At 43.8% G+C, this 10,794-nt stretch overlaps 1 protein-coding gene across 1 annotated transcript; it reads left to right on the top strand.

The window, feature by feature from the left end:
• The first annotated feature begins 5,285 nt into the window (after positions 1-5,285).
• LOC115093276 (oocyte zinc finger protein XlCOF6-like) lies at positions 5,286-9,108 on the top strand. The gene is made up of 2 exons (XM_029604936.1): positions 5,286-5,389; positions 5,988-9,108. Exons 1-2 carry the CDS (start codon positions 5,329-5,331, stop codon positions 8,366-8,368), a joined length of 2,442 nt encoding a protein of 813 aa, XP_029460796.1. The 5' UTR covers positions 5,286-5,328; the 3' UTR covers positions 8,369-9,108.
• The last annotated feature ends 1,686 nt before the right edge of the window (positions 9,109-10,794 follow it).

The raw sequence follows: 10,794 nt of genomic DNA, 5'->3' as shown, positions 1-10,794 counted from the left end.
AAGTTATTACAAACAGTATATAAGCCACTGTAAATAAATACAAAAATAATAGTAATAAATACTTTGTGTTTAGTTACAGAAACGTTAATAGTGGAATCTTACGGTTCCAGGTGGGGACTGTCCCGTCACCACAGGTGCTTTTTTTTATTCATTCCCTGTTGTCTGGCTTCCAAGTGTCCTGCTTCCTCTGCAGCCTTTCTGTTTCTGTTGATAATGCTTTGTTCATGTTTTGATTTTGCCCAGTTCCCTTGTTACTGTTAGACTGCCAACTGGTGGTCAGCCTGCACATTCACAGCCTCTGCTGTATGTCATGAGTCGTGGCTCTCACCGCACTTACCCACATCATTGGGCAGTGGAGGAGCCGGCCCCAACTGATGCCGCTAAGAGCAGCCTGCCTGGTCAATGCCGCGAAGATCCGAGCCCCTCCTGCAGTCGTCCTAGGCGTGTGCATGCAACATGATGTCAGCTGCTCCTTCTTCTTAAGACTGATCCAGATGTTCCACAGATGCCTCAGCAACAGGTCTTCTGGTGTCCTTGTGTCCCAGTGCGTGTTGCTGCTACTTCTCGCTTGTATTCTTTCCCCGCCTTGTCCTTTCTTTGTTCCTGCTCTCCTTCTCTTGTTTGTGCCTGATCCTTCCCTGTCGGACCTGTGTCTATCCCCTAGTCTTACTGTTGTCTGTCTTGTCACGGTTTCTTCGGCCTGATTCTCTGGTTTGACCTCAGCTTGAATTTGACTCTGCCAGTCTGCTGCCTGGACTTGACCCATAGCTTGGAACTGACCTTGCTTGTTTGCTGCCTGCCCTGACCTCCGGTTTGGCCCTCGTCCATGCTGACTGCCACCTGCCCTGACCTCTGGCCCGCCCTCTAGTCTCTGCTGACTGCTGCCTACCTTGACCCGTGCTCAACCAGATTTTGACATTGGATTGCCCTAGGGATCCACCTAAATCCTGCCAGCCCTTGGAACCGAAGGGCTAAACCTGCAGGGAATGGGGCTGGTATAGGCGAAGTTCTAGTCTGTCATGCCAATGGCATCTCCACCAACTCACTGGGTGGCCCTAGTGGGCTTGCTTACTACGTGGTGCCAAACTCCCCTCAGTAGCAAAGGTCCACAATTGTGACAGGCATTACAGGTTGCTGAGGCCATGGGCCCAGTGGAACTCAGCACATTCCAAGGCATTCTGGGTCTGGCTCAACGGATCCAACAGCAACAGGGGATACTTGACCAGGTCACAGGGCTCCTAGAGAGACTAGCCTTCCATATACTGATGTCCTAGCAGCGGGTTAGACTCTGCCTGCAGTCATGCTGCCTCCTCCCAGGCCGGTATCTCCTCCTAGGGCAGGTCCACAGCTTCCACCTCCCCCTTGCAACCATGGGGAACCTAAGGAGTGTCATGGCTTCATTAATCACTGCTGCATGTACTATGAATTACAGCTGATGCTGTTCCCCACAGATTGCACCAAGATCACGTACATGCTGTCCCTGCTTGTCAGTAAGGCTCTTGACTGGGTCTCTTCCTTGTGAGAAAAGGATGATCCGTTACTACAGAACCTCCTGGACTTCCTGCGCCAATTCAGACCTGTATTCAAGGAACCTGGTCGAGCCTCTTCCGTGGCAGCTGAAATTCTGAAGATTCATCAGGGGTGGTGTACACTCGAGGAGTATACAATTCAGTTCTGTACCTTCATGTCAGAATTGCAGTGAAGTGAAGACAGTGTCACTGCCATAGTCTGTCAGGGTCTCTCCAGTTGGATCAAGGATGAATTGGCTGGCCGGGACGTCCTCTTTACCTTGGATGCTCTCATTTCCTTGGCTAACCGCATCAACCAAAGTTTCCAGAAGTGAGCTCAAGAAGCCAAGACAACATGATGCCTGGTGATGTTGACACCTTGCTTCCAGACCCCCCCCTAGTACCACCCATCACTCCAGATCCTGAGATAGCAGGGTTTACACCTGTATTGTGCCGAACAAGGTTGATCAACTGTGAGGAGCTAAAATCTTTACCAAATTGGATATCCGAGGATCCTATAACTTAATCCGGATTTGTCAAGGCGATGAGTGGAAAACCACCTTTAACACCTGCGATGGCCATTACGAATACTTGGTAATGCCCTTTGGGCTATGCTACTACGCTCCAGCGATGGTCCAGTTCATGGTAAACTAGATCACTTGAGACCTCCTTTATTCTCATGTGATGGTCTTGATCTTCTCCAAGGCACTGTCTGAGCCAACCTCCCCTCAGTAACAAGGGGACCACAGTTCTGACAGGCATTACACTTTATTCAATGCAATTGGCTCTAAAAGGTTAACTGACTGGAAGCAGGGGTGCCTGGGAGATTTTTGCCTCGTATTTTCAGTCAGGTCTGGTCAGCTTGTCCTGTCTGATCTATATTGTTTCAGCAGCTAACCTGGCCAAACTGCAGAATTATTCTCATTTTACCTGTTCTTATTTCTTTGGCCCAGACTATGCTGATTACTGTTATTTCCAGTTTATATACAGTAAGACTCAGTTATTTGTTTTGCCTGTTAATAAAGTTTGGAGTTGAAGAAGTAGCCTCCTCTGTCTGCTATTAAGAATAGAGTTAAGCTGTCTGTTTAAGCTGTGTAGTGGAGACAGAATATGGGCCTAAAACTTTTTCTTGGTCTTGTTTTTTTTTTATTTCAGTCCCAGGGAACTGCCCTCTGTCCTGATTTCCTTGGACCGGACTAGAAAGCTAGATTTCGTCCTTAAATGTGTTCCAGTGGTTTGGCCTAATAGTTTTCAATCCAGTCCTCGGAAAACACCCAGCCAGTCTAGTTTTTAAGATATTCACAATGAATATGCGTAAGATAGATTTGCATACAACAGAGGCAGTGCATGAAAATATATATCATGCATATTGATTGTGAATATCCTGAAAACCTGACTGGCTAGGTGTGTCCCGAAGAATTTTGTTGGGAGGAAGGATGACTTGCAATTATGGAATTAGGGCCAGATTTAAGATTTTGATGCTAAGCAGCAGGACTGGAGAGTGGGAGGCAGGGTTGCCCTGGAAATTGGAAAGTGGGAAGAAGGGCCCAGAATTCCACAGTGGCTTATGGCATTAAGGCCTGGTTTGGCCTATTCACCATGTCACAGAGCTTCCCAGTTTTCTCTGTCTTCTACTTTGACCTTTAGAAAGTCCCTTTCTTCCTTTAGCTGTTTTATCTCTGCTTACTTATTTTTCTGCATGTCTTCCAGCCTTTTGTTCTGGATAAGGCCTCCTCAAGCCTTTTTTTGATAGGAGTTTAGCTTTTGCTCTACTGATTCTAATCTACTTCCTAGTTCGGCTGTGGTTTTCTTTCTTTCCATGAGGACTGTAGTTAAATCAGGGATAAGTAGGATCTTTGGAGTCTCCATTTCTATGGTCTCCATGGCTGGGTCTATCAGAATTGCCAGGGAAGAATGACTCATTATTATTCTATATGAGTCCTTGTAATATTTTGAAATTGCTTTTGATGGTTTGGATCTCGTTGTCTTCTTCATGTCCCTGGTTGCTCTTGCATTGATTGGGCTACTGATTTTTTTTTCCAATACAGAGCTGTGCATGGGATTGGGTGAGAAATTTTGGCAGGATACAGCTTACCTTGTAAGTTCTATGCAGGCCCAGATTTAGGCATAGACCACTATCTAGAATTCCAAATTTTGAAGGCACCAAATACTAGGTCTGAAGAGGATTCTGCACTTCCTTGCTTTTTAGGGTCATGCACCAGCCTCACTGTGGTATTCTGGGCCCTTCCTCCCACTTTCCAATTTCCAGGGCAACCCTGCCTCCCACTCTCCAGGCTTGCCGCTTAGCATCAAAATCTTAAATCTGGCCCTAATTCCATAATTGCAAGTCATCCTTCCTCCCAACAAAATTGAATATTAAATTCACATGCACTATGGAGGTTGGGCCTGATTGTAGCCATAGCCTCTCCATGCTCTTTACACCAGCGTTCTTGGAAGCCTGATGCTGATATTGGGGTTGTGACTGGCCATTCCTGAAGTTCTATATGGCTGAGCAAACAGTAAAATCTCCTCTCTCATTTCTTGTTGCTCACCAAACCCTGAGGAATGAAGTTACCCACCTAAGCTTTAATATGATCAAGATATTGTTAGAAGGGCTTTCTAATGATCGGCACAGCTTCACCGCTCTTAACTCTGCACTGTTGGCAGTGCCTGTGAAAACAGCATAATTCTGATCTCTCTTGCATTGATAATATAGGCTTAGAGGTAAATTTTCTAAACATATTGTACTTTTCTCTTTCTACAACAGGCTTTCCCAATGTCAAACCTGATATTTTAATTCGATTTAAGCAAGAAGGACTCAGGATTAAGCCCCAAAGCCATGAGAAAAAAGACCTGCCCATCACAATCACATGTGAGGAATTGCATGAAACAGGTAATGTAGCTTGGATTACAGCTAGTGATGGACTGATCCAAACATTGCTTACTTTAGTTTAGTTTATTAACTTAATATAGAGAAAAGACACTTCCTCTGGATCAGGCATAGCCTAACTGAAGCATTAAAATCAATGCCTCTGAGCTCTAACTTTTGTTGTGTGGATAATTTATTTGTTTTATTTGCATTAGTTCTGCTTTTCTTTAATTTTCAGGCTTCTCCTTGTTTTTGCCTTTCATTCCTTTCTTCTTCCTTTCCATCTCTCATCCTCACTCATCATTTCACCACACCCTGTCTCTTCTCAATTGGCACCTCCTCTTCTCCTTTTTTCAGTCTTTTATTCTCCTTCTACCAGCAGTCTCTCCTCTGTTTTCTCCTCTCTTCCCATCTATCTCTGTCCCTTTAACTGACTCCTATCTCCAATTTCATGTTTTTCATCCTTTCTTCCATCCCTCACTATTTCTCTCACTGCTATCCATTCCACTATACTCTCCCTTCTAGCAGTTGCAGTTTTTGTTTTATGTGAGCCCTGTAGTGCTGGTAGCTGGAGGGAGGAAGGCACTGTGGCTCTCATTGGAATCGTGGAGGAAAGGAGGCAGAATAGCTCATATAGGCAGCAGTGGGAAGGTGAGGGAGGGTGTTGGGATTCTTCAGCAAGAGACGTATTCTGCTGTAGTTTTCATTGCCTTTGTATTGTGCAAAACTGGGTGACCTGCCCTTTATGGTTCCTGCTATATGGTTTTTTCACATCTTCCACTAGGGTGCTTACATTTTCAGAGCTCATCTCACTTTTGATCATCTCACTTTTAGCAAAATGCAAATTTTCCCTAGTCAATGTCCACGACTATTAAAAGATTAATTTATTTTCCCCTTTTTCCAACAGACAGCCGCGGTTACAATCCTGACCCCACTGGAGAGAAGCTGACAATGGAAGAGCTTCATGTCCGCAACCAACTGGAGGGAAGAGATGATACTGATACCAAGAGCGGTGAACAAAAAATTCATTTGTAGTAAAATAATTGCTATGTGCTGTAGAGTATTTTAAACGTAAAACATAGAGGGTGAATATTAGAACTGATTTTTTGTTAGATTTTTGTTATCAATTAATCAGGATTCAGTATCTTTTAAGCTAACAAATCTGAGATACAAGAACCCAGATCCAGAATGTATCCCAGGTCACAAGCAGGGTTTTCCAGAGTTTTTGATTAGTGATTGTAATCAGAGTGAAGGGAATCACTGTAGAGACTGGAGGTGAGGATGAGATAAATAGAACCAGCAGAATGATATCAGATACTGTCTGTTTCCCTCTGTTCGTGACTACAAGCAACACCACTTCCTATTATGTGTCCTGTGGAAACTTAGCCAAGCAAGACAAGTGTCTTTAAATAATCATATGGAGATATCTCATTATGTATAAATATTTAAGAGCTTGAATCAGGTGATCTACTTTGAATAAAATATAGTGACAGAACAACCCAAACCTTGAGGACACAAGATCTCCTTTCAGTGAGAGGAATAATCCACCATTATGCTGGTTAATTTTATTACAGTCTTTCACTGATCATATTCTCAATTTTATCCAACAGATCATGAATTCAGGAAGAGGCAGAGAATATGTGATGGACAGCCAAGGAAGGAAAGGAAGCAGAGAGACCCCTCCAGAGACAGCCCAAATCTTTTAACTGACTGTGAAGAAGATATCAGAGTGACACTACCCAAAGTGAAAGATAAGGCTCAAATTGGAAAGAGACCAAGAACATGTGCTGAACAAGAAAGAAAGTCCAAGCAATACCTAACTCTTATACAGACTCAGAAGATCATTGAAGGAGAGAGACTGTTTAAAAGTGCTGATACTTGGGAAAGTGTCTCTACAAGCTCGCGTTCTGTTGAACATCAAGAAATAGTTGAAAGTGGGAACAAGTTTACTGAGAGGTCAAGTGACACATGTGTTCAACAATGTCATAGAAAAGAGAAAACATTTTCAGGTACTGAAGGGGAGAAAACACTTACTAGAAATTCAAACTTGCCAGGACATAAAAAAATTCATAGACAGAACCTGCCTTTTAAGTGTACTGACTGTAAAAAATGTTTTACTTGTAGAGCACAGCTTGCAACTCATCAAAAATTTCACAAAGGTCAGAAACGATTTAAATGTTCAGAATGTGATAAAAGTTACAGGTATAATTATCTTCTACTAAAACATCAAATGAGCCACACTGGAGAAAAGCCATTCAAATGTTCTAAATGTGAAAAATATTTCAGTCGGAAAGACAGTGTACAACGACATGCAATTATTCACACCAAAGAGAAACCATTTGAATGTGCTGAATGTGATGCAAACTTCAGTTACAAATATCTTCTAACAAAACATCAAATGATCCACACCGGAGAGATGTTTTCTATGACGATTTGTGGAAAAGAAACCCATTTGGAAAACCTACCCCAAGGGAAGCCATTTAAATGTTCAGAATGTGATAAATGTTTCAGTTGTAAAGGCAAACTGAGATTGCATGAAGTGCATCATACAGGAGAAAAGCCATTTAAATGTTCTGAGTGTGGTAAATGTTTCAGTTTTAAAGGCAGTCTAAGACTGCATGAAATGATCCACAGAGGAGAGAAACCATTTAAATGTTCTGAATGCGATAAATGTTTCAGTTGTAAAGGCAATCTGAGACTTCATGAAATGACTCACACAGGAGAAAAGCCATTTAAATGCTCCGAATGTGATAAAAGTTTCAGTCAAAACTCGGGACTAAAAAATCATAAAAAGGTCCACACTGGAGAGAAACCATTTCAGTGTATTAAATGTGAAAAATGTTTCAGTCGGAAAGATCACCTGCAACAGCATGAAATGGCCCATATGGAGCAAAAACCATTTCAGTGTTCTGAATGTGATAAAAGCTTTGGTTACAAATATCTTCTATTAAAACATCAAATGATCCACACTGGAGAGAAGCCATTTAAGTGTTCTAAATGTGATAAATTTTTTAGTTTAAAAAGCAATCTCCAACAGCATGAAATTTGCCATATGAAAGAAAAACCATTTAAATGTGGTGCCTGTGATAAAAGTTTTAAGAAACAAATTCTGCTTAGGGAACATGAAATTTCCCATACTGGAGAGAAACCATTTAAATGTCCTTATTGTGATAAAGGCTTCAGTCGCAGAAGTGTCCTTAGAAAACATAAAATGATTCATACTGGAGAGAAAAAATTTAAATGTTCTGAATGTGGTGACCATTTCAGTTTTAAAATTAGCCTGCAGCGGCATGAAGTGACCCACATGGGAGAAAAACCATTAAAATGTTCTGAATGTGATAAAAGCTTTATTCAGAAATGTGACTTAAGAGACCATGAAAGGAGCCACACAGGAGAGAACCCATTTAAATGTTTGGAATGTAACAAATGTTTCAATTGCAAATCCAAACTAAGACTTCATAAAATGATGCACATGGAAGAGAAACCATTTAAATGTTCTGATTGTGATAAATGCTTTCGTTGGAAAGGGCATCTGCTACAGCATGGAAGGACTCATATGAAACAGAAACCATTTAAATGTTCTGAATGTGCTAAATGTTTCAGTTGTAAAGGCTACTTGCAACTGCATGAAATGATCCATACGGGAGAAAAACCATTTAAATGCTCTGATTGTGACAAAACCTTCCGTCAAAAATCTGACCTTAGAAAACATGAAAATGTACACACTGGATGGAAACAATTTCAGTGTTCTCAATGTGATAAATGTTTCACTCTGAAAGCCCACCTGCGACTCCATGGAATGACCCACATGAGACAAAAACCATTTAAATGTTCTGAATGTGATAAATCTTTTAGTTGTAAAAGCTACCTACGACAACATGAAATGACCCACACTGGAGAGAAACCATTTAAATGTTCCAAGTGTGATAAAAGATTCCGTCAAAAGTCTGCCCTAAGAAAACATGAAAACATCCACATTCAACTAAATTGAAATTACACCCTATGAACTCCAGAAGGAGGCTGTCTTTGGCACAATGTAAGTTTTAAGGGTGAGAGAATAATCAGATGGAATAAATGGACTAAGCATCTCTCACCAAATCATGCTGAGTACCTTCACATGGTAATCCTGTTGTATAATATCTAGGCTAATTCTCATTTAGGCAACTACTTTTTATTTATTTATTTATTTGATTTATATTCCATCTTTCAGACACTTAATTGCATTCAGGTACCTTAAGTATTTCCCTGTCCCCAGAGAGCTCAAAATCTAAGTTTGTACCTGAAGCAATGGAGGGTGAAGTGACTTGTCCAAGTTAGTACTGAAGTATGATAGGCCACACATAAGAAGAACAAAGAAAGGAATCAGGAGATTAAAGAATTGGCAGATGATCTGGTTTAGATGGACAGGGATAGGTATGTGGGGATCTTGCAGCAAGAAAGCCTACTAAAGATAAATTTGACACCCAGAGTTAAAAGCATGATAAGTGATCTTGAAAAGAAGTGGAGAAGTAGCCTAGTGGTTAGAGCATTGGGCTACAAACCAAGGAAGCCAAGGGTCAAAACCGACTGCTGCTCCTTGTGACCTTGGGCAAGTCACTTTACCCTCCATTGCCTCAAGTACAACTTTGGTCAGGATTTACTAACCCTTGATTTTTTATCATGGGAGGAGCCCAATATCTGTTGTGGGGGGGGAAGCAGTCCCACAATATGCCCTCTCCAAAAAAATATTGCATTCCCTGTACGTACCCAGATCAGTCCAGACCGTGGGGTGAGCCTCCTTTCCAGCAGGTGGAGACAGACCAAAACTGAAAGGGTATCCTTTTATGAGGACAGAGCCTACCCTGCAGTCCTTCAGTATTTGTCTGTCTCCAGCAGGTGCATCAGCTCACCCTTCGGTCTCCTGATCTTGGCTAGTTAGCCGGCTATCTTTCTTCTTTTCCTTGGATCAAGCAAGTACTTCTTTTTAGGAGTTAAATTGGCTCTTTCTTCTTAAAAAAAATTTTTTAAAAATTAAATTTAAGATAGTCTTTTTTTCTGTGCAGGAGACGTCACCGTCTCCTGGCTGCCAGACTCAAGGGGGGCTTCGCCCCTTGTGCGGAGCATAGCCTGAGTCCGTGCGGGCTTCCAGGTGTGGGGACCGAGTCTGGTGGTCCACTTCTCATCTCCCCCTCCTCTGGCTGCAGAGGGAGCTTAGAGCCCCAGTGCTGTGCTCAGTTTTTACAAGAAAAAAAAAAAGTATTAAAGTTTTAAAAATTCTTTATTTAACTTTTTTTACAGCACTCACAGAATATTTTTGGTTCTCCAGGGGCTTGAACCGGCTGCCAGACAGGCAGGAGTCAGCAGGTCTCTCCCCTGCTTCACTCCTGCCGGCGGGCTGCCAATCATCTTTATTTTTAGTTTTTTTCTCTCAGAGCGGCTTCGCTGATGCCGCGGCCAGCAGCCTGCCTTGCCTGTGGGCTGCCCTCGTCGCGTTTTTCGCGAGAGGGTCTCTGCTCAGCCTGCCTGCCGGGGATCACTTCCCCAACGCATGGCCAGGCCGTTCCCGGGTCAGCAAAGCCCAGGAACGGCGGCCATCTTGGATTTTTCGGCAGCTCCCATTTCGGAGCTGAATTTTTTTGATCTACCTCCTGATTTGAGCCCCGAGGCCTCCCAGGACGTGGTCCCTGATCCCCCCCCCCCCCCCCCGGGAATTTTAGGGTTCGTTTCTCGCCGGATTTTGTCCTCCTCCTGCACAAATCTTATTTGGCTAGCTTGCAGGAGGAGGGGGAAGCCCCCCCCCAAGAAAAAATACCTCGCTCCGCGCCATTGACTGTCCGCCCGGCTGCGGAGCCTCCGGGGTCCATTCAGGTGTGGGTGGTCCCGGCTGTGCCCTCCCCGATCCCCCCAGTGGATCCGGTACTTCCGGATCCTGACCCCTGGAGGGGGATGATCCCAGGGTTCTCCGGATGTTCCAGAGGGAGGAGTTGGAGCCCCTCATCCTATTTGTATTCCAGGAATTGGGGTTGGATGGGCCCCCCGTGGATACCCTTACGGCCTCCTTGCCAAAAAATATGGACCCGATCCTGGCGGGACTCAGGGCTCAGGCAAGCGCTTTTCCATTTTCCCATGCACAAACTATTACTCCTGCGGGAATGGGAGGCTCCCAAAGCAGGGCTCCGGGTGGGGCATGCTATGGACAAGCTCTACCCCCTCCCGGAGGAATGTTTGGATATGTTGAAAAATCCCTATTTGGATTCCTACGTCTCCATGGTCACCAAGCACACCACTATCCCTGTGAAGGGATGGACGGGCAGGACTGCAAGCTTGAGGTGCACATGAAACGCATTTTTGAAGTCCTGGCCCTGGGGGTCCGCGCGACTGCCTGCAGTGGACCCAACAGTTATTCAGTGCTCAGGACCTCCCGTCGGCAGAGGCGGA

Source organism: Rhinatrema bivittatum, chromosome 6 (assembly GCF_901001135.1).
Source record: "Rhinatrema bivittatum chromosome 6, aRhiBiv1.1, whole genome shotgun sequence".
Classification (NCBI taxonomy): Eukaryota; Metazoa; Chordata; class Amphibia; order Gymnophiona; family Rhinatrematidae; genus Rhinatrema; species Rhinatrema bivittatum.
The sequence above is the reverse complement of the archived record's forward strand: the minus strand, read 5'-3'. Positions and strand labels throughout refer to the sequence as shown.

Coding starts and splice junctions, on each gene's coding strand:
- LOC115093276 (XM_029604936.1), top strand. CDS start 5,329: ATGGAAGAGCTTCATGTCCGCAACCAACTGGAGGGAAGAGATGATACT. Junction 5,390..5,987: donor TGATACTGATACCAAGAGCG/GTGAACAAAAAA, acceptor TTTATCCAACAG/ATCATGAATTCAGGAAGAGG.